At 36.8% G+C, this 18,861-nt stretch overlaps 1 protein-coding gene across 10 annotated transcripts in view; it reads right to left on the bottom strand.

The window, feature by feature from the left end:
• Window positions 1-5,346: 5,346 nt before the first annotated feature.
• The window catches only part of LEPR (leptin receptor), an 83,748-nt gene continuing 70,233 nt past the window's right edge, over window positions 5,347-18,861 (bottom strand). For 9 of the 10 annotated variants that reach the window (XM_087865973.1, XM_045802114.2, XM_045802115.2 and 6 more), the window contains one exon: window positions 5,347-7,616. In XM_087865973.1, the coding sequence (XP_087722099.1) occupies window positions 6,789-7,616 (828 nt within the window). In that variant the 3' untranslated portion in view covers window positions 5,347-6,788. The remainder of the gene's footprint in view (window positions 7,617-18,861) is intronic. The other variant, XM_045802113.2, reaches the window with a different exon arrangement.

The raw sequence follows: 18,861 nt of genomic DNA, 5'->3' as shown, positions 1-18,861 counted from the left end.
ACAGGCACAGGGGAATGGATAATCATCCTATTTATAACCCACCATCTAAAGCATGAAGTTTAGGGCACCTACCCACTTCTATTCCCTAGTATCGAAGGTGGATTCTGGGAGGAATTTAACATTGCAGATATGATATGAATTATTTGTCTCATTATTTAGGAAGATAGAAGTAACAGTTCCCTCCCCAAATTTTTAAATATATAGGCCACGTTGGGCAACTAAATACTGTTGTGATAACATTTTTCAGTACTTTCGTCTTAGCTACAATACTTTTATCTTACTACAATTGAAATACAGGATTACTTTTTACAAAAACTTAATGATGTTAAAATTGCTCTGGAAAGAATAGCAATGAAGCATAATGAGCAGGGCTGAGGGATCCAGCCTTCCAGATATTAAAACATATTGAGTAGCTGGTGGTAATTAATAAACTTAGTACCAGATGAAAACAGACTGAACAATCAACACAAAAGAATACAGAGCCCAGAAATAAACACGGATATACTTGAGAATTAATAAATGATAAATGTGACATTTTCTGTGAGTGGGAAAAAAGATTGTTCTCTCAGAATTAAATTGTGCTGTGACAACGGATTAGACCCTTGGAAAAAATAAAAGCTAGGTCATTATTCCACTCCTTATAACAAAATTAATTCCAAATAAATTAAAAATATTAACCCCCAAATAACAGCACAAAATACCAGAAAAAAATAGTTATTAAGGAAGTCACAGTTGATCCACAGGACAAGAAAGTTCTTTAGGATGCAGGGAAATTATCCCAGATGGAAGCACACACAGATGCAAGAAGGAACAGACTACACTGCAAAGGGCAAATTTAAAGACTATTTACTGCTTAAAGCAACAATATAACACGTTAGATGTTTATGAAATACACAGAAATAAGATCTATGACAAAAGAGCAAAAATGGCAGGAGAGGGATTAATTAAATGTTACTCAAAATCATTACATGTTACGGAAGTGCGAACCGAAACCACAAGAGACCATGACACGAACACCAGAATGGCTAAGATTCAGAAGGCTGACAATATCAACGTTGAAGGCGCAGAACTCTTCTGCCTTGCTGATGGCAGTGTAAATTAGTTCAACGTTATTTGGCAGTATCTATTAAAACTAAATTAGAACCTATCCTGCATTCAGCAATTTCACTCCTGGGTAAATACTCAAGGGGAAATGTGTAAAAATTCATTAAGCTATGCACTGAAGGCTTGTGTATTTTACAGAACATAAGATATATCTCAATTAAGAAAAACCAAGATCACATATGTTAAAAAAAAGAATTATAAGAAATTAATAAAATTATAACAATCCAAGAGAATTAGGCAAAGAATATGAAAGTGGAGAAAAACAAACGGCTTATAAACATGAAAATAGGCTCAACTTCATTCATCAAGATGAAATGAAAATATCAAAAAGATATTTCAGACAATTTGAGTTGATTTCTTACACTTGTAACCAAGATTCCTGACAAGTAGATTTGCAAAAGTATGCCAAGACAATTATGTACAAGAATGCTCACTTCAGTATTGCCCAGAATAGTAAAAGATTGGAGACAACTTAAATGTTCACCAATTGTAAACTGTTAACATAAATCATTGTACTCTGATACAATGGAACACTATGAAACTATTACCAAAAAAATGAAATAAGTATATATGGGTATAAATGGAAATATCACCAAGACATATTAAGGGAAAAGGGTAATTTTATGACAGCAGGTGGACTACAATCCCAACAATATAAATTTTCAAAAGATGTGTGATATCATAATAACAGGTTGTTCTGGGGAACAGGAACTGAGGGCTGGGAAGGGAGAGACACTTAGACTTTTTATCTTATATTTCTCTGTACTCTGAAATTTTTCCTGTGTGTATTTGTTCTATTTACATTTTAAAATTAGAAAGCAAGAGAGAGAATGTGTCTGAATACTAGCCCAAAGAGTGGTTAAAAACTCAAATTGCCAGAAACTTAAATGACAAAACAAATGTTCACAGTTCACTAAATCCAGATTTCTTAAGGAAGTAAAGAATCAAACTAAAGAGCTCCTGATGTTTCAAATGAGTAATTCTTCATCACAAGTGGCTATAATGCCAAAAAAAATTTGGTGTGAGGGGATGCATTGAGTAGTTACCCTAGACAGTAACGATAACGGGAGACACTTGCATCTAAAATGTTTTCAAACCCCTTTTAAAGGCAAGGCAGTATTTAAGTATTTTGAAGATATAAAGGCCAATAATGTATAAAAGTTTTATATTAACTATTTATATAAACTACAAAGATTACTTCTTCGTATTTTCAAATCTTTGCTGAAAGAAAAATAATTCTAAAATAACTTCAATTCCTAACTCTGCACATTCAAGTTCTCAAAATTCTGACATTGCTCATTATTTATAATGATAAAAAAATGAAAATATTCACAGTCATGATTTACTTTCCTTCTTTATGACTTTAGGGACATAAAGGAGAATTAGAATAATTATGTTTTATAAAACAATTGATGATTATATCTCAGCACTTGTGTTTATAACATTTATTAATGTACCAATTGTGACTAAAGAGAAAGTGTTCACTGCATGCCCAATACTTAATGACAAGTTTTAAAAGTATAGTATCTGCAATCTAGGTATTTCATTACAAAATTAGATAATTTTCCTAATTCTTTCTCAGTTCTAGGGTTTTTGAGTGAACATTATTTAAAATATCCTGTCAAAGATCCTCACAAAATTGAATTTAATGCCAAACATCCTAAGTATAATTTTGAAAAATAGACATCAGCAGCTTTCCAAAATAAATACTGAGTGATAAACTTTGTATAAAAATAATTTGTTCAATATAAGAACCCCTGAAAACCATTTCCTGATCCTCATACGAACACGTGGAATAATACCTCAGTTCTAATCCAGATCTTTGTATTCTCAGCTGCTCCACCAACATTGTGATTCAGTGCTGGAGTACATTACCATTTTAAATCAGTTGTTCAAGAAAAAATAAAACTAGTGACTTCTCTAGTTTCCTTTTGTAAATGTCTCTTCACTTTTTTTTGGTAACTGTGTTTACATTTTTTTCCCTCAAATGCACACTGTGTTCATCATAGTGGAGTGGACCATTTTAATTTGGTGTTTTAAATTCGAGAATGTGTTTTCTCAATAATAAATAGTTTGGAAAAGTCCATAACAATCAAGATGACCCTTAAAAGTGGAACAAATGTCTTTTAAAAACTACAGGAAAGAATTTGGAAAGAGGTCTCTTTCCATCCACGTCTAGGTGACATGTGGCTGTTCACGTCCTGATCCATTCAGCACGCTGTCCAACTCCACGGGAGCCCCGTAGGCACAAGTCTTATGGCCCCGCCTGGATCCCGTGCCAAAGCAGCTTTGGAATCTGGTATCAATTTGTGGAGGAAGTTTATCTTCTCTCAGCTTTTGAGTTATCCAGATGAGTATTCTTAAGGGAATGGGACCATATGTTTGATATTTGGAAAGAGGGAGTTGGCTCTATTGGAAAGGATGAGAGAAGGTAGCAGCTCATAGCTCGGCGTCATCAAACCTTATTCTAGGTCCAGGATCACCCTCTGTTTGCGAATTTAATCTAAGTCTTCTTACTACTTGAGACTAGGTTTAAAAACAGAAGAATATCTGCTCCCATTCCTCTTGTCCATATGTAACTCATCTCCAAACGGGAACACAGGGCTCCAACAGGAGGGCCCTGCTGATACTGATAAGCACACCTTGATTTGTTTTCTTCGTCTTTGTTCTTGGGGGTTTAACCTAGGAAACATATCGTCTCATTAACCCTGACAAATGATTTACCTTCAGACAATCTGTTGAAACTTGAGGCCCTACCTCAAATTAGTAACTTCTGAGTTTCTTTTCATTAAGTTCAGATTTAGAGAGACTGACTAGTAACTTGTTCTTCAATTCAAGGCCTTCAATGCAATACTCAAAATTCCAGATTTATCCTAAGTTAAAAGTCCAAACCCATATTTCAGCTCTTCTCTCCCTTAACAGTTTTTTAAAGAATCTTTGGGAAGAACTGGGACAATGTGTGACCGTCCTGAAGGATAAAAATTCTGAATTTTACCTAAATTTTTATGAAAATCCACTATTTAATGACAGGTAATTTTCATAAAGACCCAATAAAATATAGTAATACATATAGTGAAACAAACTTTCAAAAGTAAAAATCAGAACCCTAACACACTGACCATAGAAAAGAACTAAATCTCTATATACCAATAGGCCAAACTGTACCACTTTAGCTCTGTCTGTGAAAGAAACTCCCTGGGCATATCAATATCTGAGATGTTTTCCCTTGTTTTTAGGAACTAAAGCTGCACCAGGATGATATTCATGATCTCAAGTTAATGTGCTGTTACTAAATTCCTTTAACACAGACCTACAGCACAACGGTGGTCCCGGGACTTCTGAATTCACTACAGCGTATGCATAGCATGGTGAAACCTTGGGCTGACTGGAACATCTATCAGTTTCTCTTCCCTGCAGTTATGGGCCCCAGACCACAGGAAAATGTTGTGTCTCAGTGGACATGCTCAGTGTTTTATCTCCAACTATGTGCAGAGTGGAGAAAATGTCATTTTTCTGTCTCTCCTATACTGTACCCTCAATTAAATGTCTATATTCTATGAGCAGCATTAAAAATAATGGTCCATTTTACTAGACCTTCCATACATGCAATAATTTCCTTCTGTTTCTGAATCTGTAAACCACTTAACCCATCAGTGAAGAAAAGTATTCTCTCGATTTATCTTTGTATAGAACTAAGACTTTCATACCACACTAGTTATTCAGTGAGTTGAAATGAGCCCTCTACCTTTCTCTGGTGTGAGTCATCAGTTGAGCACGTGAGATCTTGAGCTAGCTCGATGATGCTATGATAGGAAACAGCTTTATTGGCTTCTAACTGGCAAATGATCATGGAGTGTGAAAAAATACCTGTTGGCTGGGGTCTGAGATCTTTATCATTGTCTCGATCTGCTGACTTCATAGGGCCACAACTAGCATAGAGGTGGAGTGCAGGATTTTATTTAGGGTAACAGTAAAATCAGCAGGACCCTCTCTCAGTCTAAGTATGAAACTCGTGATGTGTAGCAACCCAACACGCATATTTTCGAGGATGGAATTATTTGTTTTGATCATACTGATCAACTTGAAATTCTTAACTATTGCCATTCAACAGCTATCTCTGCAGGTTTCTTTAAATTTTTTTTTAAAGATTTTATTTATTTATTCGACAGAGATAGAGACAGCCAGCGAGAGAGGGAACACAAGCAGGGGGAGTGGGAGAGGAAGAAGCAGGCTCATAGCAGAGGAGCCTGATGTGGGGCTCGATCCCATAACACTGGGATCACGCCCTGAGCCAAAGGCAGACGCTTAACCGCCGTGCCACCCAGGCGCCCCTCTGCAGGTTTCTTAATTTAGTTTGTTGCTCAATATGCTGTCTTTGAGTTTTGTTGCCATACCAGAAACTGAAGGCAACAATAAATATTAAAGTCTTTAAGGGCAAAAACAACATCTGTGTAATTCTCACTTAATTTTCATCCAGCATTATATTTCCACTTAATAAATTTTATTTGATTACAAGTCATTTTTTTTAAATGAATGGCAATGTAAGGTATAGGTTTCAAACATAATCACTAGCATTCAAAGATCTGGGTTTAAATCTGATTTCTGGTTCCATCATCCACAACTCTGTGACCTTGGAAAAATTACTTAATCGTCGAATCTTTAAAAGGGGTATTATAGGAGTACATGTGTCATATATAATTATTTTAATAATTAATTGAGTTAAAGTATGGACAGATTTAATACAGTGGCTAGTTATATGAGAGAGAATGTTCAGTAAGTGAGGGAAAAAAATAACATACAAGCAAATGGGAATCAGGGAAGACAGTGATTCCAGAGTGAGATACAGTAACATGTGGCAATCTAATCATATCAGAAAGTGACCATTGCGACATCTTTTATAGAGAAGAGTTAAGACAGACATTATGTCTTCAAAAGTGCTTTTGTTGTCATCAACATACTGGTTGTGGGTATTGCCATTCTAATAGTCTCATTCAATGGCACACATCTTAGATTTGATATATAAAGACTGGCTTACTTGTCAGTCTTCAGAAGTCTATCCCCTAGGCCAGAGCTAAATCATCTACTTATCTGCAACATTTAGTGGGGTGCCTACCACAGAGTACGTGCTCAAGACAAGTTTGTTAAAATTGCAAAATCTTAGAATCACACAGTCAAGTAGCACAAAATACATCACATACTTTTAAAATGTACGAGGATGCCTCTTAGGTATAAACGGGTGTGTGTGCAAATCAGGGGAAAACAAAGACAACTGAAGGTAAAATAACCACACCCTTTGAAGCAAGTTACATCTCGCATGTATCAGTTTGAAGTCTTTGAAACTTAGGTGTAACTGAGAAGGTTAGCTCTTTCTACACAGGTCTAATGTTCCCAAAAGATGATATTTGTTGGGCTTATTTCTAGCTAGAAACAAGCCATTGGAGAACTTCCCAGTTTAGCGTGTTAATGGTATCATTAGAAGAGTCCGTCCATATTGCCAGGCTTTTGAAGGCTTTCTCCCATTTTTTGTCTATCTTACTGAGTGAGGACAGATACCATTGATCTGGGGGTAATCATTTCCAATTTTTACAATTTTCTTTCCTCTCCCATATCCACAACCATAGTGAAATATATTACACTTCATATGATTCATTTGAACATAAATCTGAGATGCTTCTTGAATGAAATTAGACAGTTAGGTCACACATTTTGTTTTCCATTATCTTCTGGGTCTGAGTGGAACAAATCTGAAATTGAGGCATGTAAGATACAAAAGTCTTCTGACCAGAGGTTCCTAAATTGAAGTTATTCTCTACAAGGTGTGAGCAACTGTCCTGGAGGATTCTGATGTCAGTGAACAAACAATGGGCTGGGAACGGACACAACACTTGGGACTCATCAGTCAAAAACACACCACTCTCTCTTTTTTTGATTGAGGTGACCCCTAAATAATAGACAGACCTCTCACCATTATTTTCTTCAGGGAAATTTCCCTCAAGTTTCAAGAGTTCATCCAACCCTTCTGAGAATGGAAGGTGTGGTGAAATTATATTGGCATGCTGATCAGATAATATAAAAAATGCCTGGGTTTCTATCTCCCATGAGCTGTTGGAGAAAGAACCCTTTGGTAGAGAATGTTTGCTAGAGAAGCATTTGCTGACTGAGCTGTTTATAAGCCCTTGCTCCTCATCAATTTCACTTGATTTAGAGCTGCCGAGGAGGGTGGCATATCTAACAGAGGGCTGCCTCCTGCTTTCATCCTCACGGGCTATCACGGTGCTCTCCAGCTCAGAGAAGTTAGCACTGGTGTTCTGGTCACGGATACAAAGAGAACCCTTTTCAAGATCCGGAGTTGTCAAGAGCAGAGAGACCATAGTTGTTGGCACCATCTCATCTTTATTCTTCCATGATGTGTCAACACTGATATCTTCTGAAATGGTTTCAGGCTCCAAAAGAAGAGGACCAAATATCACTGATTCTGTATGCTTGATAAAAAGATGCTCAAATGTTTCTGGCTAAAAGAAAAGACACATTTTAATGCTCAATTGTATTAATTTTTTTTTTTTTTTGCTTCACTATGACATCATTGCAGAAATGAAAGTGTGAAAGGTTACTGCTAAAGGACATAAGTCAACCACAAATTAACTAGGGGTTTTTCTGCACGGAAAACGGATATGTCAAAAATCATAAGGGAGAGGCAGTAGAAGATGGTGTTTAAAAGTGGGATGAGGGGCGGCGCCTGGGTGGCTAAGTCGTTAAGCGTCTGCCTTTAGCTCAGGGCGTGATCCCAGCATTCGGGGATCGAGCCCCACATCAGGCTCCTCCGCTGGAGGCCTGCTTCTTCCCCTCCCACTCCCCCTGCTTGTGTTCCCTCTCTCACTGGCTGTCTCTATCTCTGTCAAATAAATAAATTTTTTAAAAAATCTTTAAAAATAAATAAATAAATAAATAAAAGTGGGATGAGACAGACTTGGTTCAAGCCCTTCTATGACCATGGACAAGTACATTAACCTCTTTGCCTTTTAGTCTCTTCGTCTGTAAAAATGTGTTCAATATTTACTTCCTGGCATTGTGGTGAGGAATAAATTAAAGAGTGTCTGAAAGTGCTTAGCTCTCAATAAAGATTGGTTGTTGTAATTAAAAAGGTCTGTACTCTGAAGAATTCCTAATATTTTATAGCAAATTAGATTTCCACAAACTGAAATTTTAAACCTCAAATAAAAAAAGGAACTGAAATAAAATCAAATGAGCAAACCAACTAGTCCAAAGACGGTTAAAATAACTACTCCATGACATAAGATATGGTATGAGGGTAAGCTATCTGCCTTTTTTCATACTGAAAATCTGTTTAGGACTACCAGAAAATAAGAATACTAATTTGTTGAAAACAATGATGGTGAAAGACATGATCACAGACTCTTAAATTACTATTTCTTTTAAATGATTTCATATAAAAACACATACTATGGAACATGCGGAATGAAGACAAAGACGCAAAACAAATGCACATCGTATCTTTTATAAGAATGTTGGTTACATCACAACAAAAAATCCTGCCACGCAGCTACAAATCAAGACTCTGTGTGTAAAAAGCTCAATTCATACAACATAAACATATTGAAAAAATAAATGCAAAATAAAGAATACCATGGACACATCACACTGAAAAATGGACGCAGCTAAATGAAGTGCTACTGAAAATGTGTTCAATTCATAAGACATACATATGGTTGAACGTTTGAATTTTACAATTTTTAAACCACTAGAATGAATTCAAATTTATTGCCTGAAATAACAATTTACCCAACTCTTCTTCATACTGGCAAATGTATTCCATATAAAAACATAATTCATTAGCATAGTTTTAAACTCTTAAATGAAACATATTGGTGGTTATAACTATAAAAGAATAAATATACCAAACACTAAATATAATAAAAATGGAATAGGCTTATATAGATATTAAAATACTGCATAATGACAAATACCATGTTAACACAACCTTTTCTGTTAGTCTATGAACATAATATATGAAAGCTTCCATGCTTTTTCTCTTTCTGACAGAAATCTATCATTAGATTTATGATTTCCTTCAAATATTTACTTGCTCATTTTGTTTTTTCTTAAACTTACTACTACATATGTCTTGAATTTCTTAAAATTTAAATGAACCTAGAAATTAAGGTTACCAAATAAAGGCATTACATGCTATCAATATGAAAACAAAAAATACAAAGAGTCAATAGCACACAGTCAAAGACACAAATGCTCTTCAGATGATGTTTTTGGCATATCGCATGCTCTCTAAATCGGTAACCAATTATTGATACTGAGTAATGCACATGTCTTCAAATGCATTCAGATGTAAGATTTCACTAATAGTTAATAAGAAATTACGTACCCGCATATTATTGAAGTATATTTTATCAATGGGTTATAAACCTTTATTAAAAGTATATTCATTAAAAAATTGTTTCAATCATTATATGCATCTAATTTTTCAAGATTTTAGAACAGTCTGGGAGCATATTAAATATGTATTCAGCTGGTAGGAATTAGAGAATATCCTTTCATAACCTCACACTTGGATTTTACATTCCAATGATATCTATTAAAAGTCAGTGAAGGGGAAAAAACTCATTTTTAGTGTTGTTTTTATAGCCAAGTGAAACTATGAATGAAATCTAAATGTAAGACATCTAGAAATAGCCTAAATTTTAATATTATTTAGGTTCATCAAACAGAGGCTTTGGTTTATTTTGAATGTGAGCAACATAACACACTTACTATGCTGATATCATAGAAATAGCAAGGGTTTTTTTCAGGAAGAAACGTCTTGTCTTTGCCATGAACTATCTTACAAGTAAAAGCTCCCTTTTTGCATCGCTGTGTACATCTCTGCCTGCCAGAAGCTTTGGGTGGTTCGGTGTAAATAAATTAAATTTAGGCAAGAATTTCACAAAGAGGCTAAATTGGAGGCTGATGTGTTTTCTGATCTGGTCAATCTGACCTGGATCTGTCAGGTCATCCTGTTACAAACTGTAACTTCCACTGGCCTGTGACCAGCACACACCCTAACTTCTGGCCTTCCCTGAACTGAAATCGAAGTTAGTGTGTAAGCCATTTGCAAGACTACTGAAGATGGGAATTCCCAGATTGACCAAAGTTGGACAGACAAAAAAACTACAAGACAGTCAAAAGAACACCCACATGGGTCTGGTTATAAACTCAGGTGTCTGTAAAAGAATACAAAATGGAAAATTTTGGACATAAAAATATAAACTAGTTACACTGTATCTTGTAATTAGATTCATTGTGTTTGCAAAGTTATGTGTCAGAAGCTGCAGTTTTCACCTAGTTACGGCATTGTCTGCTACTTACCTGATGATATTGGATAGAACAGTCATAGTTTTTAATGTTTTATGACCACACAAATGATAAATCAAAAACCAGACACCATGATATTACTTTTTAAACTTAAGGTGACCTGAAGAGTAATCATATATTCAAACTGAATTGGACTCACACCTATCTCTCGACCCCAAATTTATGCTTCTATTTTAAGTTCTAAATCAACATCATCCACCATATTTTAGTTCTCAAGAGTTCAACCACATATTTTTTAGATTTGTTTCCCCTTCTTCAAAATGTAAAAATCTTCTAATACTCTACAGAATGTTGGGAAGGTGGTACATGGGTTCATCTGTAGTGATCATGATTAGACTTCAAAGAATGTCCGTTCTCTGTTTAGATAAAATAAAACAAAATAAGAAAGCAAAATAAAAAATCACTCAAAAAGCAAAAGATGAAAGATTTCAAAAACATTTTCCAGAAGCCTATGAATTCTTCTGTTATACCAGAGCAATACATCTTTTTAGGAAAGAGTAAAATTTTGAACTGAGGTTGCCTCTTCTATTTCCGTAAAGTATGTCTTAACATCACACTCTAGGAACAGTCTTGGTGACCCCAGACAAGGAAAAACTACAGAAGAATACAGATTAAGGAGAAAAAAGCAAAGAGCTGGAAAAATAAAAAGGAGGAAATGGGGAGCAACAGAAGTATTGGAGACCTTGGAACAAGAAAGAGTAAAAGGGTAGAAGCAATAACAACAAAAATTTAAAAATTAATAGAAAGAAGAGCTGAAGCAGTGAAGAATACAATGACAGATCATTATCATGATTTTTCATCTGGTCTATGTGCCTCCCTTTTTTAAAACAAAGCAATTGGGGCTTAAGGTCATAGCGCTAATTAGAGCAGAGTGAGGACTCTGACTTAGTTTAATTTTTTCTAGTCCAACAATCTTTCTATAAAACAATGGAAGGATGAAATGATATCCTAAAAGCAAACTGGCAGGAAAACATGTTCTCTGTTTTGCTTTTTCTCCTTGCTGTGATAGATTTCAGCTGACTAATACATACTGTCTTCCAGTTCTATATAAGCCATGGACATATAAATATTAAGGACAGGAAAATAAACAAAACTGAAGTCACATTTTGGGAGAGTGAGATGTACACTTCTAAGCCCACTAATGCGCGCCTCTAAATAGAACTTTCCACTCAAAACTGCACTGGTTTTACCCACTTCTGCAAGACCGTTCAAGCAATTTCAAGGTGCTCTGCCTCCCGTCTGTGAGACTGGTGTGCTGGGAACCTGCAGTTTGTTAAGCTCCTTTGGAGGCATAGAGCAGACTGAGGAATCTTGGACAGTCTTTGAATCACAAGGCAAAAAAATCCATTTGGTTTCAGCTTTCACAATCCTAAGGTAGGTTATTAACTGAAGTACGCTCTTGCGAAAACAGACATGGACGTAGACAACAAAGAAACGGGTTTAGATCCCCCACCATCCAAAAAAGTACAGATGATTTAGAGGAAGAAAATAATAGATTAAGCAAAAACACTAAAGAAGAAATTAAAAAACCAAATTCATGACACTGTCTTAAACACTGTGAAATCTGAATTAGAAGAAAAGCAAGTCTATTGTGTCACTATATTTTCCTTCAACAAGAATTCAGACTTTAAGATTCTGACTTCTATATTTATTTTTATTTTATTTTTTATTTTTTTAAGATTCTGATTTATAAAGTATCAAGAGAAATAGGGCAGAGGGGTATTCTGGTTCAAGATGGCAGGCTGAACACACTGCTCTCTCATCTTTGTAGAGACTCTATTAGAATGAAAGTACAGAAATAACGAATATGTACCCACAACACAGAAGATAATCTGAGAGGGCAAGAGGGAATAAGATTTTGAATTCATTTCTACGAGAGGGAAAACAACTGGAAGAGTGTAGACCAAAGAGGATTAACAAAGGAAGCTACAGACCGAAGTACCTCCAGAGTGGGCTGTGGCTGAAGAGAAAGCCTGTTTGCCCGGCTGAATACAGTAGACATGGTGAGTGAAGAAATGGCGGCTAAGCACACAGGAAGAAATGCGACCTGAGGCTGAAAACCAGAGCAAGTGGAATGGGGCTCTTCCAGTTCTCTGCTGTACCCAGAAGATCCTTCGTATTAGAACTACCTTCCACACCCAAATTGAGGTTTTGTGTTTTCTTTTTTTTATTTAATTTAATTAATTTATTTATTTGACAGAGAGACAGACAGCCAGCGAGAGAGGGAACACAAGCAGGGGGAGTGGGAGAGGAAGAAGCAGGCTCCCAGCAGAGAAACCTGATGCAGGGCTCAATCCCGGAACGCGGGAATCACGCCCTGAGCCGAAGGCACACGCTTAATGACTGAGCCACCCAGGCGCCCCTGAGGTTCTGTTTTGAAAATCAACTAAGGACCTATTACTAAGGTATGGGAATTACTAAGCAGGCATGGAGCACTTTTCTTTTTCCTTGTCCTGGGATGGAGCCCTGTTTGGGCTTCCTGCTCAGCAGGGAGTCTGCTTCTCCCTCTCTCTCTACCCCTCCTCCAGCTTGTGTGCACGCTCTTTCTCTCTCTCTTTCTCAAATGGATAAATAAAACCTTTGGGAAAAAATGGGAGAACAGTACACTTCCTCAGTGGTCATGGCAGCCATTCTCTTAAGTCAGAGAAAGCTGAGAAGGAGCAAAAAGGAGCCACTGAATGCCACTGTGTTGCACCCCCACACCCCTTCCTAGGCACCCCTGCAGTCTTCACATCCAGAGGCTGTGAGTACATTTTGCCTCATCTAGCCAGAGCCCTATCTACCCAATCAAGCAATAATTCCTGCCTACATGCACTGGGCACCCAGTTACCTCATCCACTGTTTCATTCTAAAACATTAAAGGAAAACAAGGAATTAGTAGATATTTGGGGAAATTCAGAGATAAAAAAATAAAAGCCAAGATAAACAAAAAGAAAACGTGATCCTAGCAGAAAAAGCATTCAGAGAATAGGGGAAAAAAAGAATTTTTTAAACAAACAATGATCCTTTAATTGGTATTTCTAGAAGATTTAAGGAGATATTGTATGCATAAAACCAGAACAAAATACTCTGAAGAAAAAAACTTGCAAATTGACAAATATAATAGTAAATAAAAGTTCAATAGAAGCAGTGAAAGAATAGGATATGGCAAGGTCTCAAATGTAAAACAAAAGACAAAAAAGAACATAGAGATAAGACATATAGACGATCCATGCTGAGGGTTCAACATCCAGCAAATACAGATTCTAGAAAGAGAGAACAAAAGAGACAGGAGGAGAGGAAATCAGCAAAGAAATAACATAACTTCTTAGATATGACCAGAGTCATGGAGTTGAAAGTGTCTTCAAATGCGACCAAGTTAAATGGGAAAGAATGTCCCTAGACCCATCACGGAAATTTTAGAACATCAAAAATGGGGAGAATATTTTATCGCTGCCTGGGAGCCTCAGCTGGTTAAGTGTGCCTTTGACTCAGGTCATGATCCTGGGAGGAGTCTGGCATTGGGCTCCCTGCTCAGCGGGCAGTCTGCTTCTCCTTCTCCCTCTGCCCCTCTCCCCCGCTCGTGCATGTGCTCTTTCAAAGAAATAAACAAAAAAATAAAAACTTTTTTAAAAATGGAGAGAATATTTTAAACGCAAGAAAATTGCAAGTAACCAGTGAGGAGTAAAAATCAGAACGGCATCTGACTTCTTGGAAGCAATACTGGGGGCTAGATGACGAGGCAGGAATCGTTTCAAAGTTCAGTTGGAAAGACTTGTCCAACCTAGAAACTAACACCCCACCAAAGGATCAATCAATGATGGCACGATAAAAAGAATTTCAGGCATGCGGACTCTGACCTGACACATAACATTTCTTCCGAGGTTACTTAAGGATGTAGCCCATCAAGAAAGAAGAAGAAAAGGAATTTAGGAAGCAGGAGTCACTAGAAACTGGTTATGGAAAAATCCTGAAGATGGCATGTAGACATTTTGGGAAAGGCCCCATCCAGGCTGAAGTAGGAGGACAGAGTGTTTCCTGGGCAGAGCTCACTGGGAAAGGTATCCAGTGAAGGAGCTTATATAACAGACCACACAGAAACGTAAAAAACTTTAAAGGAGCAATTAGAAACTCGAGAAAAAGCCACAACAACCCACAAGAACTAAAAATGAAGCCAACTAAACTTTGGCACAATTTTGACCAACAAGTGAAATATTTCTAGTATCTTTAAAAAATAGATTCTCCTGTGACATTAGAACGCCCAAGAGTGTCATCTGCAAACAACAGTATTTACAAACTCATAGCAGTGTAAATGCAGCTTATTGGCTTTCTATTTTTTATTTTTATTTTATTTTTTATTTTTAAACGATGATAGCACAAAACATGCTATCAATCCTGACTTAACCCACAGAGTTATATTTACAGATTGGGAAGTGGAGGGAGAAATGGAGGGAAAGGTAAAAGTGCTAATGTCTTTATTTTATTTTTAAAAATGGGGAGAGAAGAGAGCTCCAAGAAGTGGTCTCTATTTGATGGAAATAAATGGAATTTAAGAAGATTTTTCTGAGGTTGCAAAGTAATTACTGAAAAAATTGGTAAAAGTGACAAAACAATATATGGTAGAAGTGAGGGGAAAGGAGAAGGGCAGGAAAAGTATGTGTATGAGTAAATCTTCATTATCGCCAGAAATCAGTACATAATGACTACATTTCGTAGTGGTATAAGCATGTTATTTTTAGAAATAAAAAGGTGACCTGCCAGGAAAATTAAAAGCAAACCAGTTTAAACTAATAGCATTTGAAGTGCAAGACTAAGTAAGGGTAGCTAGGGGTAAAGGAGGACACTATATTTTGCACTAAATGTTCTTCCATACTATGTCACCAGTAAACCATGCACACTGGTCCTATGGTAATGCAAAACTTACTCTTTAAAATAATGGGGCAGATACAGCCGCAGAGAACACAGAGACATGTACAGCATTGTTTGTAATAAATAGAAAAAAGCTTTTAAACAGCCTAAATGGGACACCTGGGTGACTCAGTCCTTAAGCACCTGCCTTTGGCTCAGGTCACAATCTCAGGGTCCTGGGATGAGCCCTGCATCAGGCTCCCCACTCTGTGGGAAGCCTGCTTCTCCCTCTCCCTCTGCCTGCCACTCCCCCCGCTTATGCTCCTTCTCTCTGTCAAATAAATAAATAAATAAAAATCTTTTAAAAAATAAATTAAAAAAATAAACAGCTTAAATATCCATCAGTGGGGGAGCAGACATTTTAACTGTGATATATTTATAGGACGGAATAGCATGGGCCAGTCCACATGGGTGAACTATGTTAACTGTAGCCACATGGAGAGATCTCAAAAAACAATGCTGGGAACAAAAATAACTTTTGAACGATATAGAAGTCAGGTTCACATTCATGATAACCCAAAGCGTTTTTGTTCATTGGTCATAGTTCACATCTGCAGGTGTAGGGAAGTATAAAAGCATAAATTAGACAGATACATACTATATTCTTGAAAGTGGGTGCCCCTCAGAAGGAAAGGAGGCATCGAAACTACTGAGGGGAACAAGCAGGATGAATTTGATCTGCAATTTTTATTTAAAAAAATATGAGGTAAATATGCATTTAGATTCATTATAAACCAAAGGGAATGAGAATGACAGTTTAAAAAGTGGAAGAGATTAACTTTAGGGACCATTTTAGAAATCAGGTTAGATGTCAAAAGGTTTATAAGTATAGGTTATTTTCACAAAACCAATGTTCAAAAATAACCTGAACTTGGAGAACAAATTAAGGGAAATGTTTTATGTAAAAAATAATTATCTCTTTTAAAAACACTGTAAATGTCTTTAACAACAATGGCTGTCACAGCCCATTTGCTTTGCAATACACTGTGGGGTTTTTTGTTTGTTGTTTCCTTTTGTTCTAGAATTGGATAGATCACCCTTTGCTTATCCATTCATTATTTCATGGATATTTGGCTTGTTTCCACATGTTGGCTATTATGAACAATGCTGCTATGAACACACATGTATAAATCTCTGCATACATATATGCTTTCATTTCTACTGGATATATACCTAGTAGGGGAATTGTTGGGTCATATGGTAATTCTATGTTTAACTACTGAAGAACCATAAACACCATTTTCCCAAAGGGCTGCATCATTTTACATTCCCACTGGCAGTGTATGAGTTCTAATTTCTCCACATTCTCACCAACACTTATTAGCGGTCTTTTTGATTATAGCCATCCTTGCCAGCGTAAAGTGGTATCTTGTGTTTTGGGGCTTGTATTTCCCTAACAGCTGATGATGTTGAGCATATATTCATAGTGCTTATTGGCCATTTATACAGCTTCCTTGCAGAAATGCCTATTCAGATTTTTTTACTCATTTGTTGAACTTTGTTAAAATATACATAACATAACATTTAGCCTTTCAACTGTTTTTAAGAGTACAATTTCGTGGCATTAGTTACATTAAGCAGTACATTGTTAATATGGGACTGATGGCAAGGGTGGCAGTTTGAGTCCGATGGACCTGGGTTTAACCAAGGTTTTTACAAGGACAGGAGAGATGATCACGACAAGCCACCGAACCACTCTGAGACTCAGTTTGGTTATCAGAAAATAGAAGACTATTAGACATATGAGAAGAAAATAAATGACTACGAAAGCAAAGAGCCAACAGTAAATTTGCCTTACCCTCTTTAGAAATACAGCATGAATTACACTACTTTGGTTTTCCCTAAAAGAGTATATTTTTGGTTATTTAGGAGATTAAAGTAGAAGATGAGATTTCTTTTTAAGTTATCGTATTTTAGAAGATTTGATTTTTATCATTAGTAAAAATCTTTCAAATTATATTCTTCACTTTTCAAATACTCCTATTATATCCCAAAAACTGATTTATTCCTAGACTATGTTATCTGTGTAGCTGTTAAGCCCTAGAAATAAATGAAGCATCTTGAGTTATGCTGAAATAATTATCTTGTAATATTATGAAGTCAAATTATTTGCAGAGGGAAAAAAAATCAGTCTTACAAATAAGGATATCCACACCCACTGTAAGTATCTTAAAAATTCTTCACACTTCTTCAGTTTACCAGAACATGGAAAAATTGAGTGAGATTTCAGTCTCCTGTGTATAACGACTGTCAGATGATCTGCTACGACACTGTGCTCATCTCAGAGCGCGTGTGAGACAGCAGGGGAGCACGGAGTCTACAAACTAAGGCTCACCGGCTCAGCCTCTAACCACCGAGTGGCTCCTTTGTGCCGCCATCTTTGGAAGGGGGGAAGATCATTGGGCGCAGGTTCAAACTCCATTTGCTGAGGTGGGCCTGATGGTCTCCCTGCCCTGGTAAACATGCAGAAACCACTTTCACGGTAGTGCAGAGGGGAGATTTCAGAGCTTCACGTGTTGAAGAGAGAGCTTCTCTTAAAGTGACAGCAAGATGGCTATTCCCTGCATTCATATATACTTGTATAGTGAAGCTTTAAAATTTTTATTTACATAGATATTTAGTTTTGGGGACCCCAAAAAATGCTCATATTAAAAGAAAGAGCTCCTCATATTTAAGAAAAATAATCTCTTTCTTACACTGTCTTTTAATCTTCCTTTTTTTTTCTTTTTTTTTTTTTTTAAAGATTTTATTTATTTATTTGACAGAGATAGAGACAGCCAGCGAGAGAGGGAACAGAAGCAGGGGGAGTGGGAGAGGAAGAAGCAGGCTCCTAGTGGAGGAGCCTGATGTGGGGCTCCATCCCGTAACGCCGGGATCACGCCCTGAGCCGAAGGCAGACGCTTAACCGCTGTGCCACCCAGGCGCCCCTCTTTTAATCTTCCTATTTTCAGTTTGCGAATGTGCTGTGGTCCTTCCGACCTCAGGGCGTTGTACTTGCCGGTGGCTTTGCCTGGGCTCTACACCTCCACCACAAAACCCAGTTAATGACCACTCATCTTCCAGAGCTTAGCTCAGCTGTCGCTTTCCTAGCTTCACCGCTCATCCCCATCCATCCCCCACACTAAGCTCAGCACGCTGGGTCCTTTTCTTTCACAACATGTAGCTTATAATTATTAGTAGATGATATATGTCATATGTATATTGTTATTTCCATTATCATTAATTAATGCGTATTTCCCCACTTAACCGTTCACTCCAGGAGTTCCCTTTTTTCTGATCAATACAACCTGAAGGTGTAGCATAGTGACTAGCACAGGATAGGGATTCAATAAATAGCCCATAAATGAATGAGTGAAACAAATTAATGAATTTTAAAATGAATAAACTTCTTTGGAGATGGTAAAGAAGACAAGTTCTTTCTCTTCTGCTTTCCACTCAAGTCACTCCTCTATAACCTTACTGTCTTATTTCCCAGATAGTAAGGAA

Source organism: Ursus americanus, chromosome 12 (genome assembly GCF_024610735.1).
Source record: "Ursus americanus isolate L20-20 chromosome 12, mUrsAme1.1.p, whole genome shotgun sequence".
Taxonomy (NCBI): Eukaryota; Metazoa; Chordata; class Mammalia; order Carnivora; family Ursidae; genus Ursus; species Ursus americanus.
Note: the sequence above shows the minus strand (reverse complement) of the source record. Positions and strands in the feature narration are given on the sequence as shown.